Source organism: Anolis sagrei, chromosome X, assembly GCF_037176765.1.
Source record: "Anolis sagrei isolate rAnoSag1 chromosome X, rAnoSag1.mat, whole genome shotgun sequence".
NCBI classification, from domain to species: Eukaryota; Metazoa; Chordata; class Lepidosauria; order Squamata; family Dactyloidae; genus Anolis; species Anolis sagrei.
The window spans coordinates 86,852,689-86,879,461 of NC_090034.1; the positions used below are offsets into that span (position 1 = coordinate 86,852,689).

General features: G+C 43.1%; 1 protein-coding gene across 1 annotated transcript; it reads left to right on the forward strand.

Moving 5' to 3' along the window:
• The first annotated feature begins 2,334 nt into the window (after nucleotides 1–2,334).
• Nucleotides 2,335–14,170, forward strand: CITED4 (Cbp/p300 interacting transactivator with Glu/Asp rich carboxy-terminal domain 4). Its single transcript, XM_060783984.2, has 2 exons — nucleotides 2,335–2,665; nucleotides 11,956–14,170. Exon 2 carries the CDS (start codon nucleotides 11,969–11,971, stop codon nucleotides 12,587–12,589), a length of 621 nt encoding a protein of 206 aa, XP_060639967.2. The 5' UTR covers nucleotides 2,335–2,665; nucleotides 11,956–11,968; the 3' UTR covers nucleotides 12,590–14,170.
• The last annotated feature ends 12,603 nt before the right edge of the window (nucleotides 14,171–26,773 follow it).

A 26,773-nucleotide genomic window follows, 5' to 3' on the forward strand; every position in this document is an offset into this window, starting at 1 on the left:
GTGAACATTAGGAAGAACTTCCTGACTGTGAGAGCTGTTCAGCAGTGGAACTCTCTGCCCCGGAGTGTGGTGAAAGCTCCTTCTTTGGAGGCTTTTAAACAGAGGCTGGATGGCCATCTGTCAGGGGTGCTTTGAATGCAATCTTCCTCCTTCTTGGACTGGATGGCCCATGAGGTCTCTTCCAACTCTATGATTCACTGTGTCTGGTTGTGATCCCCAGGTTGTGCCACTCAGCTGTCGTATGATATTTGCAAAGATGCAAAGATACAGAATGGGGGACAATGCCTGGCTCGAGAGCAGTACGTGTAAAAAGGATCTTGGAGTCCTCGTGGACGACAAGTTAAACATGAGCCAACAATGTGATGTGGCGGCAAAAAAAGCCAATGGGATTTTGGCCTGCATCAATAGGAGCATAGTGTCTAGACCTAAGGAAGTAATGCTACCCCTCTATTCCGCTTTGGTTAGACCACACCTGGAATATTGTGTCCAATTCTGGGCACCACAATTCAAGAGAGATATTGACAAGCTGGAATGTGTCCAGAGGAGGGTGACTAAAATGATCAAGGGTCTGGAGAACAAGCCCTATGAAGAGCGGCTTAAAGAGCTGGGCATGTTTAGCCTGAAGAAGAGAAGGTTGAGAGGAGACATGATAGCCATGTATAAATATGTGAGAGGAAGTCACAGGGAGGAGGGAACAAGTTTCTTTTCTGCTGCCCTGGAGACTAAGACGCGGAACAATGGCTTCAAACTACAAGAAAGGAGATTCCATTTGAACATTAGGAAGAACTTCCTGACTATAGTTTCTTGTGGGTTTTTTCGGGCTATATGGCCATATTCTAGAGGCATTTTCTCCTGACGTTTCGCCTGCATCTATGGCAAGCATCCTCAGAGGTAGTGAGGTCTGTTGGAACTAGGACAATGGGTTTATATATCTGTGGAATGACTGGGGTGGGGCCAAGAGGTCTTCTCTGCTGGAGCTAGGTGTGGATGTTTCAACTGACCACCTTCATTAGCATTTGAAGGCCTGGCTGAGCCTGGGAGAATCTTTTGTTGAGAGGTGTTAAGCTGTGCTTGGTTGTTTCCTCTCTGCTGTTTTGCTGTTGTAATTTTTGAGTTTTTTAATACTGGTAGCCAGATTTTGTTCATTTTCATGGTCTCTTCCTTTCTGTTGAAATTGTCCACATGCTTATGGATTTCAATGGCTTCTCTGTGTAGTCTGACATGGTGGTTGTTGGAGTGGTCCAGCATTTCTGTGTTCTCAAATAATATGCTGTGTCCAGGCTGGTTCATCAGGTGCTCTGCTATGGCTGACTTCTCTGGCTGAAGTAGTCTGCAGCACCTTTCATGTTCTTTGATTCGTGTTTGGGCAATGCTGCTGCGTTTGGTGGTCCCTATGTAGACTTGTCCACAGCTGCATGGTACACGGTAGACTCCTGCAGAGGTGAGAGGATCCCTCTTGTCCTTTGCTGAACGTAGCATTTGTTGGATTTTCTTGGTGGGTTTGTAGATTGTTTGTATGTTGTGTTTCCTCATCAGCTTCCCTATGCGGTCAGTGGTTCCCTTGATGTATGGCAGGAACACTTTTCCTCTGGGTGGATCTTCATCTTGACTCTCGTGGCTTGTCAACGTGCTTGTGGATTTCAATGGCTTCTCTGTGTAGTCTGACATGGTGGTTGTTGCAGCTCTTCTGATGTCTGAGGTGGAGTCTCCATTGGCCTGGAGAGCCCAGTTGAGGTGGTTCCGTTCATCTTGGAGGAGGTGGGGTTCGCAGATTCATTTTGCACGGTCTGCCAAGGCTTTGATGGTGCTTCTTTTCTTCCTGACTGTGAGAGCAGTGGAACTCTCTGCCCCGGAGTGTGGTGGAGGCTCCTTCTTTGGAGGCTTTTAAACAGAGGCTGGATGGCCATCTGTCAGGGGTGCTTTGAATGCAATCTTCCTCCTTCTTGGACTGGATGGCCCATGAGGTCTCTTCCAACTCTGATTCACTGTGTCTGGTTGTGATCCCCAGGTTGTGCCACTCAGCTGTCGTATGATATTATTTCAAGCGCCCACTTTTTGCTTGATATTCAGGTGCTACAGTGTTTGTATGTGTGTGTGTGTGGAAGGTGGGGGAGTGGTTGAACACGCCGGGAAAGGATGCGTGGGGAGGGGGGGAGAGAAGCAGCCAGGCAAGCTCCTTCCTCGGGTGCAAAAGCTCCAAACTCCCGCCTTTGTGTGGCAAACAAAAACAGAGAGGCGGGGAGAAAGAAGAAAGGAGGGGCGGAGAGAGAAAAGGATGGGGGGGAGCCCACAACCCACATCTGGACCAATCAGGGGCCGAGGGGGCGGGGCCGGGTTCTCTCTCTGGCGTTTGCATCACCGCTTCTATAAAAGCACACTGAAGTTTCTCCGACTTAGGTTGAAGGTACACAGCAGAGGCCTTGGAAGGAGGAAGAGAGAGAGAGAGGCCGAAGAGAGAGAGCGAGAGAAAGGAAAGGAAAGGAAAGGAGGGAGGGGCGTTGGACGCAAGAGGTCGGCAGGTAGGCAGCTCAGAAGCCTCTCACGCAGGGCGAAGAGGAGCCGCCTGGTTGCTGCTGCTGCTGCTTTCTTCTTTTCCTCCTCTTCTTCCTCCTCCGTCGGCTTTGTTCTGCGGAGTGGGGCCATCGTGGGTCTCCGGACTGCCTAGGTAGGTATCTCAAGCCGGGAAGCGGCATTGTCTACGCTCGGTCTCCAGGCCGCAAAGGGTTAAGCTTGGCCGCTGACTTTGAGTGCGGGAGGAATGCGCTTGGACTGGGAAATGGCCGGAGGGATCGCCTTGCTCCCTCCTGTTTCCCTCCCTCTTTCTCCGGCTCTCAGCAGCATCCTTCCCCGCTTTGGGCCCGTCGTCTTACTGCCTCGACAAAGCTGCGACTGTCTTTGTTCCCAAGCTCGGCTCTCTCCAAGCTTCGCAGGAAACTTTCCTGGCTGCTTGTCACTTCCAGCTCTCTTCCCCCAACAAACAAACACCGAGAGCCAGGGGTTGTCCTTGACAGAAGAAACAGGCAAAGTGCACGCCCTTCTCGGTGTAAAGCAGGGTGTCGCAAGAAGCTGTGAACACACAAAAGGCTTCCTTCCAGCTCCAGGATACACCTTCTCCAAAGGTTTGTTATGGAAATGCAGGGGAATGGAGTGCCACCATCTTAATTCCTCCAGCCCTGGCATAGGCAAACTTGGACTCTCCAAGCGTTTAGGACTTCAACTCCCACCATTCCTAACAGCCTCTGGCCCTTTCCTTTCCCCCCTTAGCCGCTTAAGTCTGGGCTGGAGGAACTAAGATTGTGGCACTCCATTCCCACACAGAGGGAGCCCTTCCTGCTTTCCCATAACAAACCTGATCCTGTCCTCTGGAGTACTAGCTATCCTTCGTAATTTGGTGTCATTTGCAAATTTGATAAGCAGACCCTCTAAATTAGGCATGGGCAAACTTGGGCCCTTCCTCCAGGTGTTTTGGACTTCAACTCCCACCATTCCTAACAGCCTCCGGCCCTTTCCTTTCCCCCCCTCAGCCGCTTAAGGAAGGGGCCTGAGGCTGTTAGGAATGGTGGGAGTTGAAGTCCAAACAACTTGGAGGGCCAGAGTTGGCCCAGGCCTGGGCTGGGGGAATTAAGATGGTGGCACTCCATTCCCACTCAGAGGGACCCCTTCCTGCATTCCCATAACAAACCTGATCCTGTCCTCTGGAGTACTAGCTATCCTTCGTAATTTGGTGTCATTTGCAAATTTGATAAGCAGACCCTCTAAACCAGGCATGGGCAAACTTGGGCCCTTCTTCCAGGTGTTTTGGACTTCAACTCGCACCATTCCTAACAGCCTCCGGCCCTTTCCTTTCCCCCCTTAGCCGCTTAAGTCTGGGCTGGAGGAACTAAGATTGTGGCACTCCATTCCCACACAGAGGGAGCCCTTCCTGCATTCCCATAACAAACCTGATCCTGTCCTCTATTTATTTATTTACCATATTTGTATACCACCCCTCTCAGTCCAAAGGCGACTCGGAGCGGTTCACAAATTGGCAACAATTCGATGCCGTAACAATTATAACAAGTAAAACGATCATAAAATTATGTTAACAATAGCATATAAAAGTATAAAAATCCGTACAAAGCCTTAAAACATCGTGAGCATCTCCATGTCAAGTCATTATTCCATTGCGTTATCAAGTAGTTCCATGACTCCATATAGTTATGCCGCATTTGGGAAGGCCTGCTCAAAAAGCCAGGTTCCACCTTTTCCCCCCGAAAAGTCAGGAGGGAGGGAGCCAATCTTCTATCTCTAGGCAGGGCGTTCCACAGTCGAGGGGGCACCGCTGAGAAGGCCCTGTCTCTTGTCCCCGCCAGACGCATATGCGAGAAATCCTTCCTAATTTGGTGTCATTTGCAAACTTGATAAGCATGTATTGTCGAAGGCTTTCATGGCCGGAATCACTCAGTTCTTGTGGGTTTTGGAGAAATGCCTCTAGAACATGGCCATATAGCCCGAAAAAACCCACAAGAACTGAGTTGATAAGCATGTCCTATAAACCAGGCCTAGGCAAACTTGCCCCCGCTCCAGATGTTTTGGACTTCACTCCCACCATTCTTCACAGCCTCAGCCCCCCCCCCCCCGCCCCTTAAGGAAGGGGCCTGAGGCTGTGAGGAATGGTGAGACCAAAACACCTGGAGGGCCTGAGTTGGCCCAGGCCTGGGGTGGGGGAATTAAGATGGTGGCACTCAATTCCCACTCAAAGGGAGCCCTTCCTGCATTCCCATAACAAACCTGATCCTGTCCTCTGGGGTACTAGCTATCCTTGGGCCCGTCTAAACCAGGCCTGGGCAAACTTGGGCCCTTCCTCCAGGTGTTTTGGACTTCAACTCCCACCATTCCTAACAGCCTCCGGCCCCTTCCTTTTCCCCCTCAGCCGCTTAAGCACTTGACACATTCTTACAAGCACACCAGAGGTTAAACCGTTCCCTAATAAGGGTCATCACAAAATTGATGGTGACACAACACAGCCTGTGACAACCTTTCATTGAAATTGTTTCAAAATACAGGCTGTTCCCAAGTTACAAATGACTCATAGATAGAAATGGGGGTGAGATAACAGGAAGTGAGAGAAATCTCCCCCTAGGAAGGGAAATTTATTCCTGGGAAAGTTATTATCTCCACTGAAGCTTTCTCACCAGTCCTTGTGGAGCCCTCGGTGGCGCAATGGGTTAAACCCTTGTGCCAGCAGGACTGAAGAGTGACAAGTCGCAGGTTCTAATTTGGAGAGAGCGCGAATGAGCTTCTTCTGTCAGCTCCAGCTCCCCATGTGGGGACATTAGAGAAGCCTCCCACAATGATGGTAAAACATCAAAAACATCTGGTTGTCCCCTGGGCAACGTCCTTGCAGAAGGCCAATTCTCTCACACAAGAAGCAACTTGTAGTTTCTCAAGTCGCTCCTGACACGAAAAAAACTGCAATTGTTGTTTCCAGTTTTTTCAAAATCCATTTATCACAAGGACAGAAAGTGAGGTCAGATCTTCAAAACAGGGGCACACACAGCAAAACACCCATTACAGAGGTGTTAGCCCTTCCCTGTGCTCTCCAAAGAAACAAGTATATATTTTTGGCTGGAGTTACACTTAATAAATGTGCCTATTCTGAATTACATACATATTCAACTTGAGAATAAACTTACATAACCTATCTTGTTCATAACTTGGGGACTGCTTCTGTATGATTTAATGCTCAACTTAGTAAAAGAAAGGTCAGTGGTTTGAATCTGGGGAGTGAGGTGAGCTCCTACTGTTAGCCCTAGCTTCTGCCAACCTAGCAGTTTAAAAACATGCAAATATGAGTAGATCAGCAGGTACTGCTCTGGCGGGAAGGTAATGGTGCCCCATGCAGTCATGCTGGCCACATTACCTTGAAAGTGTCTAAGAACAATGCTGGCTCTTTAGCTTAAAAATGGAAATGAGCACCACCCCCCAGAGTTGGGCATGACTAGACTTAATGTCAAGGGGGAAACATTTACCTTTACTTTCCATAGACTCACGGGTTTCTTGCTAGGTTTGTGTGATGCACCTACACACAGCACACTAATGCGTCACAACATACAGTTTGGAAAACTGTTAAAGTGTTACCTATTTGAAAAACCTGGGGTTGAGGTGAGGAAATTGTTTCTGTCGGATCCATAAGAGACTGTGAATCTCTTTGTTGATCTCTCTCTCTCTGTATATTAAAACTCTCTGTGAACTTAGTTATGGTGAAAGAGGAAAAGTAGTCTTTCTCAGAAAACAAATGTATGTGTGGAGGCTCTATGTTCTGTACCAGGGCTTCTTAAACTTTTCCTACTCGCGACCCCTTACCCAAGAAATTTGTACATGACCCCCAGGTATATACTTCAGAATAAGCCTAGTTTTTCAGCCCCCTTTTTAAGGCTGAAAATGTCCCCCTTGGCTTATACTTGAATCAAGGTTATTTATTATTTTACTCTGTTATTATTATTATTATTACATTTATTTTACTCTATTATTATTACATTTATTTTACTTTTTTATTGTTGCTATTACATTTATTATTTTACTTTATTATTATTATTACATTTATTATTTTACTCTTTTTTATTATTGGAAGTATACGTAAACACATTTACAATGAAGAAGGTTAGAATAATGGTTTGATCAGAGTTGGGCAGTCTTATCAAATTACAGTTGTATGTAAATATTTTAAAACATTTAACCTACTGATGCTTCAATTAATGTAATTATATTGGTATCTAGTTTTACCAGTAGTGGTTGTATTTTCCACCCACAGCTTATACTTAAGTCAATAAGTTTTCCCAGTTTTTTGTGCTAAAATTAGGTGCCTCTGCTTATATTCGGGTCGGCTTATACTCAAGTATATACGGTAAGCTTGTTTTCTGCTGCCCTAAAGACTAGGACGTGGAACAATGGCTTCAAACTACAGGAAAGGATATTCCATCTGAACATTAGGAAGAACTTCCTACAGTGAGAGATATTCAGCAGTGGAACTCTCTGCTGCAGTGTGTGGTGGAAGCTCCTTTGTAGGCTTTTAAGCAGAGGTTGGATGGCTTCTTGGTCGAGGGTTGGACTGATTGTCCATGAGGTCTCTTCCAACTCTATGATTCTATAGCATGAGAATAATAATCAAACATTAACTACTACTACTACTGCTACTAATAATATTATTAATACTAATAATAACAATAATAATAATAATAATAAATCTTGATGAGATTTATTCAGAGGTTTCCCATTACAACCCTCCTCTAGCACCTGATATTCCATGGCAGTCTCTTTCCCATGTATTTACTAGGCCTAACCTTGCTTCCCTTCTGATTTCATGAGCCCAACATTGAGCTAAGTATTCTATACCGCAAAATTACCGTTTTCTGAGAAATAGCAACCATAGGGATGCTGTCACCATAGAAAAGGGGATAAAATCCTACACGTAAAATAAATAAAAGCAGTTTCCTGCATACCCTATTTGAGGAATTTTAAAATTTTGCTGAATGTGGACTCGTAATATTCTCCATTGTGTACAGAGCTGTGACTTATATTCCTTTCTGACATCAAACATGGAACAAAAACTGTGCTGGTTGAGGATGATGGGAGTTGTAGCCATGTGGAGGCAGAGGGCATCAGCTTGGAAAAGGCAACTCTTATCTGTGTCACACTATGGCCGCCTAATCCAAAGCCCTCCCTTCCATATAGGCTGAAGCAGGGGGGAAGGGCCCTGCCATCTGCTACCACTGTAGAGAATGGGGGCTGGAATTGTGTGTGTATATATATGCAGATGCACACACAATCCCCTCCAGCAAATTAGCTGCAGCTCAATGGTTATAGAAACAATGCACGGTTGTCTTAAATGCTGCATTTCAAGAGTTCCCTTGCAGTTGATGCATTTTAGACAGCAAGATTAAAACTTCCCCCTTGATTGTGAACTTTAGGTTCATAGAGTCATAGAGTTGGAAGAGATCTCATGGGCCATCTAGTCCAACCCCCTGCCAAGAAGCAGGAATATTGCATTCAAAGCACCCCGACAGATGGCCATCCAGTCTCTGTTTAAAAGCTTCCAAAGAAGGAGCCTCCACCACACTCCGGGGCAGAAAGTTCCACTGCTGAACGGCTTTCACAGTCAGGAAGTTTTTCCTCATGTTCAGATGGAATCTTCTTTCTTGTAGTTTGAAGCCATTGTTCCGCGTCCTATACTCCAGGGCAGCAGAAAACAAGCTTGCTCCCTCCTCCCTGTGACTTCCTCTCACGTATTTATACATAGCTATCATGTGTCCTCAGCCTTCTCTTCTTCAGGCTAAACGTGCCCAGCTCCTTAAGCCGCTCCTCATAGGGCTTGTTCTCCAGACCCCTGATCATTTTAGTCACCCTCCTCTGGACACTTTCCAGCTTGTCAATATGTCTCTTCAATTGTGGTGCCCAGAATTGGACACAATATTCCAGGTGTGATCTAACCAAGGCAGAATAGAGGGGTAGCATGACTTCCCTGGACCTCCTTCTTAGCCTACCTTACAAAGTGGTTGTGAACCTTTGCCAAGGACTACAGTGTTATTTATCTTGTTTCAAAAGCATTGCATAAATTAGTATAAAATGGATAAAAATAGAAGGAGCATCCTTTGTTGATTGAGAAAAGTGTGATGCAAAAGTAATTATAATGAACTTGCATAGAACAGGTTGGAGCACTCTGCTAAATTAGGTTTGAACAACCTTCACTAGCAAAAACAAACAAACAAAAAACTCCAGGCTAAAATCCAAGAGAGTTGAGTCTCATCATCTACCTTAAATGTTTGGCCATCTATCAGGGGTGCTTTGAATGTGATTTTCCTGCTTCCTGCCAGGGGGGTGGACTGGATGGCCCACGAGGTCTCTTCCAACTCTATGATTCTGTGACCCATAATGACGGGTACCTTAGCTGTGTTGACTGATGACTTGGCCTTGGACTTTATTGTGGGAAAGGCATTGCGCTGGTTGCCTCTTGTATAGCCAGCACTAAACTAGATAGGTCAATGTCTGGAATTACATAAGGTTTGAGGTTATGCTGTTTCAAGCTCACTCCCAATTTACAGTGACTGCGGTGGCACAGCGGATTAAACCGCTAAGCTACAGAACTTGCAGACTGGAAGGTCTGCGGTTTGAATCCACGGGACGGGGTGAGCTTCCATTGTTAGCCCCAGCTTCTGCCACCTAGCAGTTCGAAAACATGTAAATGTGAGTAGATCAATAAATACTGCAACAGCGGGAAGGTAGCAGAGCTCCATGCCATCAGAATTTACTGACCAGAAGGTCAGTGGCTCAAATCCGCCGGATGGGGTGAGCTCCCATTGTTAGCTCCAGCTTCTGCCAACCTAGCACTTAAAAAGCATGCCAATGTGAGTAGATCAATAGGTCTACTTTGGCGGGAAGGTAATGGAACTCCATGCAGTCAGAACTTGCTAACCAGTTGGTCAGTGGCTCAAATCTGCAGGATGGGGTGAGCTCCTGTCGTTAGCCCCAGCTTCTGCCAACCTACCAGTTTGAAAACATGCAAATATGAATAGATGAATAGGTACCACTTCAGAGGGAAGGTACCAGTGCTCCATGCAGTCTTACCAGCCACATGACCTTGGAGGTATCTACGGCTCTTCGGCTTAGAAATGGAGATTAGCACCACCTCTCAGAGTCGAACTCGACTAGACTTAATGCCATGGGGAAACCTTAACCTGTCCTGGGTGGTTTGTCATTGCCTTCTTCTGAATAAAGCCTACGCTACCTGCTTTTCCTGGCAGACTCCTTGGTATTTACAAGGCCTGGTCTTTGTATAGTTTGCCTTTGAATAGGTTGACTTTCCATTAAGGTAGAACTCTGGCTCCTCTAGGCACAGCATCTAATTACACATGGATGCTCTTTCATGGTGCTGCTTTAGGTGTGGGAACCTCTGGCTCAGCAGATACTATATTAGCATTATCCTTAGCTATTTATTTGGCAAACTTGGCTTTTCCCCTTTCTCGTACTGAGATCAAGATTGCATACGTAGTTTTGTCTCCTTCCTGGGTTCCCCCCCCCCCCCCAAACATCTTGTGTGTTAGGTTAAGCCTTGAGAGAGCAACCGGCTCAAGATGACTTCATGAATTTCACAGTTGAATGGATCTTCCAGACCTGAGCCTAGTAGGCTAAAAATGGCACCACATTGACTCTCAATAGTCTCCCTGTGTATGGAGTGTCCATATACTCCTCTCCATCCAGGCAGTGACCAAGTTTAGAATGGTTTGCCTTTCCTGGCTTGCCTTGCAGACTTAGGTTTTTAAAAATCCTTGTGTGTTATTGTTTATATGTGAGTTATATTAATTGTATTGTTTATTTGTTTATTGCTTGTTGTTTTTACTGATGTGTTGTTGGGCTTGGCCTCATGTAAGCCGCTCCGAGTCCCTTGGGGAGATGGTGGCGGGGTATAAATAAAGTGTTGTTATTATTATTATTATTATTATTATTATTATTATTATTATTATTATTTTGCTTGTGCACCTAAAGAGAGACTCCATGCCACCTTGGCAAGGTATGTTCTATGTGTTCGAATTCAATGTCACAGTGCTCAAGTCCTCAATGAGAAGCAGATAGATAGTATTAAGCTAGGCTGAGGGAATCCCTCCCTCCCCCCATTCCTGAATGTCTGTTTGAGGGTTGTTTTTATATTGTGTTATGCCATTGTTGTTTTACTTTGCTTGTTGCTGTTTTTATTAATTTTAATGTGTTATTTTAACTATGTTGGTTGGGCTTGTCCCCATGTAAACCTGAGTCCCTTCGGGGAGATGGTGGTGGGGTACAAAAATAAAGTTGTTGTCATGTCTGTAGTTGTCTGTTTTCTTTCACTTTGACCTTTCTCCACCCATCCTAATTGACGAGATAGACTGGAATTCTACAGGGTGCATGTTTCTTTGTTTTAAGACCATGTGGTCACTCACACCAGAAGCGACTTGCAATTTCTCAAGTTGCTCCTGACACAAAAAAAGACCATGTGGTCATTCATTCCTTTGTCACCTCCTTTTCATCCTGACCTCTCTCTAGTTTATGTAGTCTTTAGATATTTCTCCTTTCGTTTGAACCTTAGAAGTAATGCAGTTAGAATGCAGTTAGAAAGCTTAGACTCAAATCCTTTCTATCAGGAAATGTAGTTTTTCTATGTTTTTACGAAACCTTTTGAAACTTTAAAGATTGAACTCTGCATCTTTGCCTCCTTGAGTCAAAAAGACTTTGCAGTCACACCACTACTGCTTCTGTTTGCTGTGAGCTGAAATTGCTCTGTTAAGTATCGGTTTTGTATTTGTAAATACTCTGATTTTGGAGAATTTCCATAACACTATGCAAAGAGCCATTTTGCACCTGCTATTCTTGGTTTCACAAGGAGGAGGTATGCCTTGGGAATTATTTGCTTAGAGCAGTGGTTCCCAACCTGTGGTCCGTGCACCACCAGTGGTCCCCAAGAATGAAAATATGGTCCGCGGCCTCACCATTACTGCACCATTGCCTCGAAACTACGCAGTAATGAGAGTGACTGGTTTCGCGAAACCCTCTTATAGTACCAAGGCAATGGGGATGTCAGGAGGGGAGAACTGATTATCCGTGAAAGATTACTAGCACCATATCAGCACTAGATTATTAAATATGATTTTCTGTGGCTGAGCTAGTGGCAACTCCTGGATGGCATATGTTCTGTATGAGAAACTAGAGCTGATGTGGTCTATCCAATGCAGTTTTCTGAATCAGCACCCCAAATAACCAAACCGAATCTAAAGTTGACCAAAAACTGATTCAAAAACTGACATTCTGGTACTAATGTTGGAGAGTGGTCCCTGGTCAAAAAAAGTTTGGGAACCACTGGCTTAGAGGGAGCCCATTTGGGGAGTCTTATCTGAGATTGATGTTCCTGTTCTAATCACATGCATCCTGTCCTGTCTTCTCTTGCAGTGCTCAGGTCGTCATGGCTGATCACATGATGATGCCAATGAACCACAGTGCAAACGGGCTACAGGGCTACCGGATAGGGATGAATGGGATGCAGGGCTCTCCACAGCATGGGCAGCATGTTCTAAGAACGCTACCAGCTAACCATCAGATGACACAGTATGGAGGCCCCGCCATGGATGGAACTATCAGGCCTAGGCCCAACATCAGTGGACAGATGGGTCACCACCAGGTGACAAGCACCATGATGTTCAACAGTCCAAGTCAACAGCAACAACAGTATATGGGGCCCGTGGGTGCACAGCAGCTTATGGCCAGCATGCATTTACAGAAACTCAACACACAGTATCAGGGCTATCCTCTCATGGGGATGAACAATGGGTCCTTGGGAACGGGGGCTCAGCAGTATCGGATGGGGCCCAGTCAGCATCCGGTCATGCAGCACCTGCCTCCTCCTGCATTGACTTTGAACGTTATGGATACAGAACTGATTGACGAAGATGTTTTGACCTCTTTGGCTATGGAATTGGGTCTGGACAGAGTTCAGGAGCTGCCAGAGCTTTTCCTGGGGCAAAATGAATTTGACTTCATCTCGGACTTTGTGAGCAAACAGCAGCCCAGTGCAATCAGCTGTTGAATGCTTCTACTGGACCACTGATGTTTCTAAATGATGGTTTGGTTTCTTCCCTCTCCAAAACACTTTACTTTTATCTTCCTTGTGCACAAACGGGCTTTTCCAACTCTACTTTACCCCACTTCTCCAAAACACAACGGACAATAATTGGACTTTCCTTGCTGTTGCTGCTTGCACTGCATTGCTATTCCTTTTGTGTGTGTAAAGAAGAGGAATGGATGGAAATGGAGTTCCTCTGCAGAGGAAACAAATGTGGTAGATTTATCATTTTTGACCCAGAGGAAAGCAGGCTTTCTGTGTTTGGACTGCTGTGTGGAAGTAGTGGATGGGCACTGAAACCTGTGCTATACTGTCAGCAAGCTGGTCTGAATATACTTCCATTGGATGTAATTTTGGTGGCATTTTTAAACTCCCATTGGAAAGTGAGTCAGGGGGAGTGCTCTTCATATTGTCCACCATCTTTTTTTAAAAGTATACAGTATTTTTGGAATACAGTTCACAGAGTAATCTGCTGGTCATGTAGGAGACTGGGCATGCAGAAGGGGGCGGGAATTCTATAAATTGTAATCAAAGTAATTTTGCCCAATTTTGCTTTATTGCTCTCAATGCTGTTAACAGTGGTTCTCAACCTGTGGGTCCCCAAGGGTTTTGGCCTACAACTCCCAGAAATCCCTGAAAGTTTACCAGCTGTTAGGATATCTGGGAGTTGAAGGCCAAAACATCTGGGGACCCACAAGTTGAGAACCGCTGAGTTAGGAAATAGCTCTCCTTTTTGGCTCAAGGGAGATCACTGGCCTCAAGTCTTTTGTTTGGTGTCTCTCCCCTCTTCCTATTTTTTTTTCTTTCCTTTAGAAAAAAAAGAAAACAAATACAAAATATCTTTAAAAATATGAACAGGCCTCCTTCAAAGTGGAGTCAGTTCACGAGAATGGATGAACCATTTAGTTTATAGAACAAGCCTTCCCCAAGGTGTTGTTAGCTAGAGATTGGTGGACTCCCAACTTCCACTGACGTTAAGTGAGTTGTAGTCCAAATCATCAGACAGCTGGTTATGGGGAAGGAAGCTGTTGGAGGACTTCCTTCAGGTTTTTGCCACCATGAGCTTTTGAGTTGTCATCTAGCTCTCTGCATCTTAAACCAAAAAAAAAAAAAGTTGTAATTATGTATATTACTGATTTTATTTTGAAAAAAAGTGTTTTATTTATCACTTGTATGTGTGATCCTTATTTATTTGGAAGAGCTCAATTATGGCCCAAATTGTGATTGCTATCAATAACCAAGGTTGCAAAAATCACAATTTGGCACCCTCTCTCCTCTAAGATTTTATATAATTCTAATTGTTTTCTACAAAAAAGAGGGGAGGGGGAGGTAAAATAGTGAGGGATGGGGTGGAGTTGGTGGCTAGTTTTTCTGCCTAGCCTTATCTCCAGATGCTTTGAGGAAGTGGAAAGCTTGAGTACAGGAACTACTGCTACCCTTCTTGTTGCAAGCAGACAGCAGCATGTTATTGTTGCTTGTGAGAATGTACAGGTGATTCTTCTCTTCTTTTTTTTCCAAATAAAAATGAACCACTTGGGAATCAAATACGATTTGTTTGGGCTGTGTCTCTTGCTTTAAATATCCACAGTAAGAAAACACAGATCAAGGATGTTCCCAAGATCTAAAGCAGTGGTTCTCAGCCTTCCTAATGCTGCAACCCCTTAATACAGTTTCTCATGTTCACCACCCATAAAATTATTATCGTTGCTACTTCATAACTGTAATTTTGCTACTGTTATGGATCATAATGTAAATATCTGATATGCAAGATGTTATCTTCATTCACTGGACCAAATTTGGCACAAATACCCGATATGCTCAAATTTGAATACGGTGGGGTTGGGCGCAGGGGATTGATTTTGTCATTTGGGAGTTGTAGTTGCTGCAATTTATAGTTTACCTACAATCAAAGAGCATTCTGAACTCAACCAATGATGGAATTAAACCAAACTTGACACAGTTTGCAACAGAAAATACTGGAAGGGTCTGGTAAACACTGACCTTGAGTTTGGGAATTGTGGTTCATATACATCCAGAGAGCACTGTGGATTCAAACAATGATTGATCTGGACCAAACTTGGCACAAATACTCAATATGCCCAAATGCAAACACTAGTGGAGTTTGGGGAAAATACACCTTGACATTTGGGAGTTGTAGTTGCTGGGATTTATAGTTCACCTACAATCAAAGAGCATTCTGAACTCCACCAATAAGAGAATTGAGCCAAACTTCTCACACAGAACCCCAATCACCAACAGAAAATACTGTGTTTTTTATGGTCTTTGGTACCCCGCTGACACCCCATTGCAACCCCCAGGCTGAGAACCACTGATCTAAAGTGTAATCCCACTTCCTTTTTAAAAATAAGACAAGGTAAAGCACCTTTTCTGCACATGAAAAATTCTCCAGTCATTATACTTCTTCATGGAATCATGAGTTGGAAGAGACCTCATGGGCCATCCAGTCCAACCCCCTGCCAAGAAGTAGGAAAATCACATTCAAAGCACCCCTGACAGATGGCCATCCAGCCTCTGCTTAAAGGCCTCCAAAGAAGGAGCCTCCACCACACTCCAGGGCAGAGAGTTCCACTGCTGAACAGCTCTCACAGTTAGGAAGCTCTTCCTAATGTTCAGGTGGCATCTCCTTTCCTGTAGTTTACAGCCATTGTTCCGTGCCCTAGTCTCCAGGCCAGCAGAAAACAAGCTTGCTCCCTCCTACCTATGACTTCCCCTCACATATTTATACATGGCCATCATGTATGCCTTCTCGTCTGTCGTGTTTCAGTGAAGGATGTTGAGTATTCTGTAGATGCCAGGCAAAGCGTATGATTGTTACCTCACTAGACAGAGTAGACTTTTTTGATCATAGGTGGGGCGTTTAGTCCAAAACATCAAGATAATATCAGATTGGGGTTGATTTTTTTAGAGAAGATAGTGAGGAAAATCAGATTATCCAAAACAGCTTCATGTGAAATTAGCAAGGACTACCATATATTGTTGCCTACTTCCTACTATGCATGCAGAGCTCTCAAAATGTTTTGCTGTTCATCTCCCTGAGGGCCCTTCCATACTGCCCTTTATCTCAGTATCCGATCCCAGATTATCTCCTTTAAATTAGAATATATGAGTCCCCACTGCCAGATAACCTGGAATAAACAGATAATCTGGAATCACATCCTGGGATAAAGAGGCAGGGTGGAAGGGTTCTTTGTGCTTTGTTGTGTGCTTTCAAGTCATTTCTGAGTTGTGATTCTAGGGTAAAATTGTCATGGACTTTCTGGGCAGAATGTATGCAGAGATGGTTAGCCCTTGTGTTCCTGGAAGGTGGAGAGTGCACGACTTGCACAAGGTCACCCAGTGGGTATCCATGGCTGAGCAGGGATCTACATCTTAGGGCCATACTACACAGCCCTCTATCCCAGAATATCAAAGCAGGAAACCCCACAATATCTGCTCTGAACTGGGTTATCTGAGCCCACACTGAGGTGGAAGGGAGGTGGGCAACAGGGAAACAATGAAGAAATGTCTAGTTGACTGGATTAAGAATGGCCGGTGTTTGCCAAATGGCTGGGCAATAGCTTTAGGCTCTCAAGCCTGGCCTGAGTTATTGTTTGATTCCTTGAATAAACATTCTTATCTAGCCCCAAGAGGCTAGGTCCTTTGTCACACTGTCCTGCAAATATGGAGTTCATTTATGAAGTAGATACTAGTTTCGGGAGATCAGGATGTGGCACAGCAGGGAGGCGGATGACAAATCCCCGGTTCCTTGCAGATGGAGAGGTGTCCTTTGTGTTGGGTGATCCAAAGTGTCCATAGACCCCATCATTCCGGATGGCCTGGCTATTAGCTCTCCGAGGTCTGGTCAGACAGAACCATTGACTTATTGTCCATGCAAATGGGATTGGTGAAATCCTTTGTCAGCCACTCTAAATTGCTCAACAACAACACTACCATATATTCTTGTTCAAAGCAGATAATGTGGGATTTTCTGCCTTGATATTCTGGGATATAGGGCTGTGTGGAAGGGCCCTTGGTCTCCCAGTGTCCTAGAACAGTGCTCAAACCACTATACCATGCTTACTCTCCATAGCGTTCTACCCTTGGCAGTTCTAATTAGAGCTGATCCTCAAAATAACTGGAGGGCCAAAGGTTCCTTTAGGTGAATTATTTACTTCTGCTACTAAGAATGGTTTTGCACAAGGAAAATTGTGTACTTCTGCTTTCTATGCCAATGAGTAGATATGAGATACTTTGAGCCTGTTTACAATGCCTTCTGAGTCAATATTGCATACTTTTTGATCCAAATTGAATTCTTTGACCTAAAAAATAATAATCAGATGGCATTGTCTAATAATGGTTGAATCCTTTATCCTTTTATTGATGAATGTAAATGTTAACGCCATTACTTTTTTGATATTCTCCAAGTAGGTTAATACTGGGGGTTATTTTTACTGGGGAAACTTTGTTGTTATTATGCTCACTGATTGATAATTTGGTCCAATTATTTAATGTAATGTCCACATTTAATAGACTGACTTTCTTCAACTGAAATCCCTCTATATATGTTTTGTATTGACACTCCCAGAATCCCTGACAGTTGGCTATGGTGATGAGGAATTGGTGTGAGTTAACATCCAAACCATGTAAAGTACAATAAGTTGGGGAGGCTGATTGGCCCAAGATCTACAAGTGATTCCCTTTTTTTATTTTCTGCTAGACATTTGAATTCTTGATTAAGGTAGTTGTGTTGCCTGTTCTATTCTTTAATATCCCTTCAGGAAGTGCATGTATGTATTACAAGTATTTATGCATGCAAGCAAGGTACTAGGCCATGTACATATCTGTGTTTGGAGAGCAAAATGTTTCTCCCACCCCTGCTATAATCCAAATTTTCCTGGATCATGCAAAACCTATCCTTAATTACTAGTGAAGTCTCATATTCTATGTGCATGTAAGACTTCCAGCATTAATCACTCTGTTATTGCTACAACTAGTCATAATCCCTTGATAAATATATCATTTTCTGATCATGCGAATGCCTATACAATGTGAGACAGCCAGTATGGTATAGTGTTTGAGTGTTGTACTTGGACACTGGGGGAAACAGAGTATGAAACCCTATTTATTTATTTATTTTGCTGCTGTAGACAGCCCCTTGACAGATATTCAAGCCAACATGGCCAATGAGTAGGTTTGATGATCTAAAATCCAAAGGCTGAGAATGATTTTCTGAAGGTATTAAGTACTTTGGTCACATAATGAGAAGACAGGAAAGCTTAGAGAAGACAATGATGCTTGGGAAAATGGAAGGAAAAAGGAAGAGGGGCCGACCAAGGGCAAGATGGATGGATGGTATCCTTGAAGTGACTGGCTTGACGTTGAAGGAATTGAGGGTAGTGACAGTCGATAGGGAGCTCTGGAGTCCATGAGGTCACAAAGAGTTGGAAGTGACTGAATGAATAAACAATAATTAAGTACCCACTTGTCAACAAGGTTCCAATTAGTATAATGCATTGATACAATCATGAGAGCTAAGAGGCAGGAGAGGCACATGCGCAGAACTTGTGAAAGGAAGCTAGGTATTAGAGAAACAGGTTGATCTGCAGTTTTTAGAAGGGGAAATATGAGATCTTTGTGGGGCTTTATTAATCCCATAATCTGCACTTTGCCTAATAGGATTTTAATCTTGTTGTCCATGACAAATTTGATACCATTCTCTCAATTCTGTGGCCCAACATATTTTAAGAGAAACCCAGTCCCCTGGCATCCCTCATCATATTTTTCCTCTCCTCTGAAAAATATCTTAAGGTGTACCCCACTGTGTTTGTTTTTTGTTTCAGCACTAAGTGCTTATCCTGCCTTTCTCCTGATATAGAAACTCAAGATGACTAACAAAAAATATGAACATAATAAAAATGACACCTGGCTTGAAAACAGTACATATGAAAGGGGTCTAGGAGTCTTGGTAGATCATAAGCTGAAAGACTAGAACACAGGAATGGATTCAAATTACAGGAAAAGAAATGCCACCTAAACATTAGGAAGAACTTCCTGAGAGTAAGCGCTGTTCGGCAGTGGAATATGGTGCCTTGGAGTGTGATGCAGTCTCCTTCTCTGTAGGTTTTTAAACAGGAGACAGATGGCCATCTGTCAGGAGTACTTCGATTGTATTTTCATGCATGGCAGGGGGTTGAACTGAATAGCCCTTTGTGAGCACTTTCAACTCTGATTCTACGTTGCAAATTAAAATGATGTAAATACATTAAAATAGTAGAACAAAAAATAATTCTTTGTGCTTAAGTTAAGCCACTTTGAGTCTCCTTGTGGAGAGAAATAATTAAACATAATAAGTCTAAAGTTGGACTATAGCACAGTTCTGAGCTTTGACAGGTTGTAACTAGGCAACTTTAAAATACAACAACTTTGAATTCCATCACAGTGAGAATTATGATTTAAGAACTACATTAAAAAGCCACTGTCCATTTATGGCAAGCAGGAAACACTTCCAAAGGGCCATGTGTTCCAATATTTGTAGACTGGAAGAGACCGGGTTTATTTTTACCACTTCATACTTGTTGGCTGTTGGAGGAGGTGATATCTCCTAACTCTCCTGAAGATGTATTGGTTTCATGTTTGAAGATTATTTTCTGGACGGAGAAGTCGAAACAAATGTATTTGATGTGGATTCTTTTGAGACACAGACAGCATCGCATTCCATGCATAAAGGCGCCATAGCATCACTTGGGTGCACACTCTCTCAGACCTACCTTAGTCACTTAATTTTGGTGAAAGTTCATTGTGTGACAATGTATGAGAGACCACACGAAAAGTCTGCTCTAACTTGACTTTAGTTAGGAAGGTACGGTAATAATATTTCTTGTTACTTAGTGACTAAAACAATTTAACAGCTGTAAATAATGGCATCCGGGTAAGCAATCAATTTGAATACTTTAAGAAAATCTGCAATAATTAAGTTATTAGTTTTGAGGCAGCTGACGGGGGGAAACCATTACATTTGATACAGCCTAACACGTTATTCTGAAATAGTTACAGACATAATTCCAAGAGGACTTCCCATCCCAGTTATAGCGCTTAAAGTTGCATAAATACTTATTTTTTTACTTTCTCGAAATTCACTAACGTCATAAATCTTAACTATCTGTACCAGAAAAAATGCTTTAAGTACCACATGATACCAAAGATACAAAACCACAAGGGATCCCAGCTAGGGACAGAGCAGGTAGAGGCAGCGGTGGCCGTGAAAAGGTTGGTGGGAAGTCCAGGCAGAGAGGTGCAGCTTCATGCCAGCCTTTTCATGGCCACCACTACCTTGCATTGTTTTGTTGTTTATTTGTTCAGTCACTTCTGACTCATTGTGACCTCACGGACCAGCCCACACCAGAGCTCCCTGTCGGCCGTGGCCACCCTCGGTTCCTTCAAGGTCAAGTAAGTCACTTCAAGGATACCATCCATCCATCTTGCCCTTGGCTGGCCCCTCTTCCTTTTTCCTTCCATTTTCCCCAGCATCATTGTCTTCTCCAGGCTTTCCTGTCTTCTCATTATGCAGCCAAAGTACTTCATCTTTGGCTCCAATATCCTCCCTCCAGTAAACAGCCGAATATTATTTCCTGGAGTATGGACTGATTGGATCTTCTCGCGGTCCAAGGCACTCTCAGAATTTTCCTCCAGCACCACAGTTCAAAAGTGTCTATCGTCCTTCGCTCAGCCTTCCTTATGGTCCAGCTCTCGCATCCATAGGTTACTATGGGGATTACCACTGCCTTAACTATGTGACCTTTATTGCCAGTGTGATATCTCTACTCTTCACTATTTTATCGAGATTGGTCATTGCTCTCCTCCCAAGAAGTAAACGTCTCCTGATTTCCTGGCTGCAGTCTGCGTCTGCAGTAATCTTCGCACCTAGAAATACAAAGTCTGTCACTGCGTCCACATTTTCTCCCTCTATTTGCCAGTCTGGTTGCCGTAATCTTGGTTTATTAAATGTTTAGCTGTCTTGCATTATATTTGACGGCAAATCCTTTTTTTGTACCTTCAAAATTGAGGTATACATTACACTGGATGGTGAATCATACTCGAGTAAATACAGGTATGGTATGTATTTTTTTATGGGAATAAAATAAACCACTCTGTACCAAATCACACCACTTGTCAATCAAACCCATTCTAGTTTTCTAGAATTTTAGAACCAGCAAAGGTCCCCCCCCCCATAGCCACTAATTAATCCTTCTATAAAGAAACTGATACTAAGGCCTCAACTTGTCTCTTTCTGAACGTAAAGATGTACTCAAATCCGTTTGAAAACATCCTGTCATTTTAGTAGTAAGCCTCCAATAGCATCAAAGGATGTGGGCCAGGACTAGATCTTGGTTTATTAATAACATGCAGGTGGTGTGTGTTATTAAAATGACTTCCAGAATCAGTTTCTGCTTTAAATACTATGGCTCATTCTAAGTTCAGCACCTTCCCTTTGCTCTTGGCCACCACTCAACATACACAAACATCAGTCTGCTGCTTAACAACAGGAAATGCTTATGACAAAAGGCTACTTCATGTGCTTCTTGGCCTGGAACAATTGTTCATTGATGGGATTATTCTCTGCTCCTCTCACATGAACAACTTTCTCTAAACAGTGTTTGACTTGCTCTAGTTGTTGCCAGGTATGTGAACCAGAGCTTCCCTCCAGCCCTAACAGCTTGCTCCTGGATTGTTGCTTGCTCTGTATTCTATTTCCACAGTCATCTTTCTGCACTTTTGGAGATATAAAAAAAAAATCCCCCATGCAACATGCTACTTCAGAAAGCATTGTCAAATTCTGGGCATGGGATTCTCTTGGTGAGATAAAGTATGTAAATATGCCTTACATGTTGATATGTTTCTTTTTTAGATGTGGTGTAAGGAGTTTTTATTTTTCCTTTTGTGCTCAGTCCAAAACATTCATCTGCAGTTGTTGAGCTCCAGGAGTGCCCACGGCTGTTTACCTGTTGGGAGGCAATTTAAAAATGAAAACTGTTTCCAGGGGAAAGAAAAAGATAAAGATGGTGCACTCTATAGTCAAACATTTCTTTCTTTCCCCTCTAAACCAAAAATAGCTGCTGCTTCTTTCTCTCAATAGCCTCCATATTTTACTTTATCCAGCAATATGCAGCAGCAATAGGAGGCTCCGTCCTGGAGTCTGACAACCAACAAGGTCCTGTCCGTCCTGGGCCTGGTCCTGTTCAACATCTTTATTAATTACTTAGATGAAGGGCTAGAAGGCATGATCATCACGTTTGCAGACGACACCAAATTGGGAGGGATAGCCAATACTCCAGAGGACAGGAGCAGGATTCAAAACGATCTTGACAGATTAGAGAGATGGGCCAAAACTAGCAAAATGAAGTTCAACAGTGACTGTGCAGGTACAGCTGTACCAGGAGCTCCAATTTTGTTTGCTTTGCATCTAATGTTTGTTGTAGTCCTAAGTTTCAGGGACTCTGCAGATAGGTGGCTTCTTTTGGCTGCAATCATAGGGCAAGCCACCTGTCAATTATAGTTAGGTTCCCTGGCCCCGCCCCCTTTGGATTTTTGGAGGGAATAAGAGCCTTTTTGAGGTCAGTCCACACAGAGAAGCTTTCCATGCAGGACATAATACCAAGAGCTCCTGTAGAAAGCTTCGTATTCTACGGCTTGGCCGGGGAGATATACAGCCTACAGCTTGGCCGGGGTTATACAGCCCACAGCTTGGCCAAGGATCATACAGCCTTACAGCTCCTTTGCTGAGGGACTTCGGCCAGCCATCACTGAAACCTGAACTCCTTTTCCCTTGGAAGTCTACAAAGCTCTGCTTGGTAAGGGTCACTCGCGGAAGCCAGAAGCAGTTGGTACCGGGTGCAGGGGCTCCACGCTTACAGAGGCAAAGACAGACTGCCCAGATTAGAAGTTAAGGATTTCCCCATTAGTTAAATTACAGTTTATGAAGATAGTGCCTGTTCCCTGTGGACAAGCTTGAGAGAGAGCCAATAGACTGTTAAGAAAGCTTTAAAGTACCTGTTTGTTTTCATTAATAAAGAACTTTGTTGAACCTTTAAGTATTCTAAAGACTGTGTTTTAAGGAAATCCAAAGGTCTTTAATCTGAGGCAGCCGCAGCGTCCCGTTGGGCACACAGAATTTATGTCCTGTCTACAGTTTTATGCACAGGAGCAGCGTGCGACAACACAGTGACAAATGCAAGATACTCCACTTAGGCAGAAAAAAACGAAATGCAAAGATACAAAATGAGGGACCATGCCTGGCTCGAGAACAGTACGTGTGAAAAAGATCGTGGAGTCCTCATGGACAGCAAGTTAAACATGAGCCAACAATGTGATGTGGCGGCCAAAAAAGCCAATGGGATTTTGGCCTGCATCAATAGGAGCATAGTGTCTAGGTCCAGGGAAGTCATGCTACCCTTCTATTCTGCTTTGGTTAGACCACACCTGGAATATTGTGTCCAATTATGGGCACCACAATTCAAGAGAGATATTGACAAGCTGGAATGTGTCCAGAGGAGGGCGACTAAAATCATCAAGGGTCTGGAGAACAAGCCGTATGAGGAGCGGTTTAAGGAGCTGGGCATGTTTAGCCTGAAGAAGAGAAGGATGAGAGGAGATATGATAGCCATGTATAAATATGTGAGAGGAAGCCACAGGGAGGAGGGAGCAAGCTTGTTTTCTGCTTCCCTGGAGACTAGGACAAGGAACAATGGCTTCAAACTACAAGAAAGGAGATTCCATCTGAACATGAGGAAGAACTTCCTGACTGTGAGAGCCGTTCAGCAGTGGAACTCTCTGCCCCGGAGTGTGGTGGAGGCTCCTTCTTTGGAAGCTTTTAAACAGAGGCTGGATGGCCATCTGTCAGGGGTGATTTGAATGCAATATTCCTGCTTCTTGGCAGGGGGTTGGACTGGATGGCCCACGAGGTCTCTTCCAACTCTATGATTCTATGATTCTAAGGTTTGGGGGAAGATGCACAACTATGCAGACACAACGTTATGCTTGATCTAAAACCCTGTGTTTACTCCTCTTGTACAATGCAAGAAGAGTGATGTTGAATCACGCCAAAGGCCTATCCAGGTCAGTAACTTATCCAAACCAGATACTTATGGAGCCCAGAAGATTTTAAGCAGCTCATATTGCAGAGGCATACTGTCTCTGACACTGAAAATAATATATAACCATTGCAACCAGTTGCTAGTGATACCCTCATTCTCAATAAATGCTTATAATCGCCATTAAAGTCACTCAAGTTAATATCTTAGCTGCATTTGTGTGAACTGCAGCTAAGCTTAAGGAGAATCAGGGAAGCCCAGGAACAGGTGGATAGTAGATTATGTCCTTACTCCTGCTAATAGAGTTCAGACCAAGGGAAGTAATAATGGCCCTTTATTCTATTTTGGTCAGATCTCAGCTAGAATCTATGTTCAGTTCCTATCATGACAATTCAAGAAGATATTGACAATCTGGAATATGTCTAGAAAACAGCGATCAAAAGAAAACCACATCCTATGAAGATCAACTTGGGAAGCTCACAAAATAGAAGACTGAGAAGTGACATGATAGCCATCTTTAAATATCTAGAGATGCCATGTAGAAGACAGATCAGAGTAGTTTTAGATCAGTGGTTCTCAACCTGTGGGTCCCCTACAACTCCCAGAAATCCCACCCAGTTCACTAGCTGTTAGGATTTCTAGGAGTTGAGGGCCAAAACATCTGGGGACCAACAGGTTGAGAACCACTGTTTTAGATGCTGTTTTAGATACTAAGCAATTATTTGAATTGCAAGAGAAGAGATTCTACTTAAACAGAAGGAAGAACCTCCTGATGGTAATTGCTGATCAACAGTTCAAAAGACTACCCCAGAAGGTGGTGGACTCTCTTTCCTTGGAGGTCCTTATTGAGGAATGAAATATTCTAGTGATATTTTTGTGTGGTAGGGTTGGACTAAATTCCAGTCCCTTCCAACTGTGTGGTTTTAACCTAGAAGTCCTCAGACATGCTGGACCACTGACCATGTGCACCCAAACTCTACTACAACATCGTAAAAGTCCCTATACACAATTAAGGGATCCAGATGCTTTTCAACTCCTCATAACATTTTTGGATTCTGGTTTGTTATTGCAACACAGGAGGAAGATGTGGTTGAAAACAATGAAATGCTGGTGATCGTTCTCTGTTAGGTTGCCTCACTGGTGGTCTAGCAAGAAAAACTGACAGTCTTTTCTTCCTCTTTCTCTTACAAATGGAAAAAGAGAGTTGGAAGCAGTTAAAATCATCTTCAAATGTTTGTCAGTGTCCAAAGTTGAATAGCCTATGTTGGACTGCAATGGCTTTGGGTCAAATGTTGCCCACATGGGGAAGTACAATGCCAAATTTAGATGCTGATAATAAGCAATATTCTCACTGTATACAAATTAAAAGCATACTCTCAGGCAGCCCTAAGCCATTGAGGACCACAGCTTGGAAATGTTGCCCCTTTTTTGGACCTCAGCTCCTAGACTCCCACAACCAACATGATTGTATTAATTTTGGGGATTTGGAAGTTCTAATTCAAAAAGCACACCCCCAAGATCTGCAAGCTGGGTAGCTAGGATGGTGGGTGCAAAGATATTCACTCCTAAGTACTCTCCTGCAAAACTGTATACATATACAACTGCGTGGGAAGGAATAAGTAGCTGCAGTCAGTAGCATTACGTACTTTTGCATGTTACTCAGAGTGCAGCAAAATTAACATATAAATCAGCTTTGCTGTTCCCCTTGAATTGCTAGCAAAGGTTGATCTACAACTTGGCCCCTTTTTTTCTGACTGTGTAACAACTTAAAAATGTCCCAAAGCTGCAGCAAATATAAGTATGGAGGAGGAAACTTCATTATCTGAAACACTCAGTAACCATATGGATAGGTCTAATCACACTCGTACTTCCTTTTCTTATGTTACCAGTACCATATATACTCGAGTATAAGCCGACCCAAATATAAACCGAGGCACCTAATTTTACCACAAAAACTGGGAAAATGTATTGACTCGAGTATAAGCCTAGGGTGGGAAATACAGCAGCTACTGGTCAGTTTCAAAATAAAAACAGATACCAAGAAAATTGCATTAATTGAGGCATCAGAAGGTTAAATGTTTTTGAATTACATAACACTGTAATTTAAGGTAAGGCTGTCCAATTCTGATTCTAACCTTCTTCAACGTAAATGTGCTTATGTATCCTTCCAATAAGAATAAAGAGAGTAACATAATGTAATAATAATAATAATAGAGTAAAATAATGGAAATGTAGTAAAATAATAAATGTAATAATAACAATAATAAATAAAGTCAAATAATACATGTAATAATAACAATAATAAAGCAAAATAATAATGTAATCAAAATAATAATAGAGTAAAATAATAAATGCAATAATAATAATAATAAATATAGTAAAATAATACATGTAATAATAATAATAATAATAATAATAATAATAACAGAGTAAAATATTAACTAACGTTGACCCGAGTATAAGCCGAGAGGAACTTTCTCAGCCTATAAAAACGGCTGAAAAACTAGGCTTATACTCGAGTATATACAGCATATTTTTTTCTCATAAAGAAGGCCTAGTAATGCTGAATAAGTGGTATAATTACATTACAGAAGCAGCAACATGTTTGCACCAGGTGCAATATAAGATTGTGAAATCAACCAACAATCTGGACATTTGCTGAATATTACATTGGATGAGAGTACCAGTTTGTTTTCCTGGCCCTCAGAAAACAAAATGTCCTGATCCAACCCTGATCTTATGCACATCCCTGGCAGCAATTGAGCTTCTGCTTCTACTATTATAGTGTCCTTAGAGTGTTAGCTCATTGTTTGGCTCTGAGCGGAATATAGAAACATGACAGAGTCTTCTAGAATGGCTAGTAACTATGATAAGACACAAGGGAGAAGTAATCTAGTTGTAATTCATGAAATGGTTGGGGAATCAGATGGAAGAACTGGATCCTGCTGAGCCATGCCTGATTTTCTCTCTCTCTCTGTCTCTTCAATGCAAGCTCCCGCTGGCATTGCACATTTTTGTTGCAACATCAAGTACAGCTGAACAGTAACTCCTGTAGACAGTT

Bases quoted from the DNA above. Each gene is read 5' to 3' on its own strand.
- CITED4 (XM_060783984.2), top strand. From the start codon at position 11,969: ATGGCTGATCACATGATGATGCCAATGAACCACAGTGCAAACGGGCTA.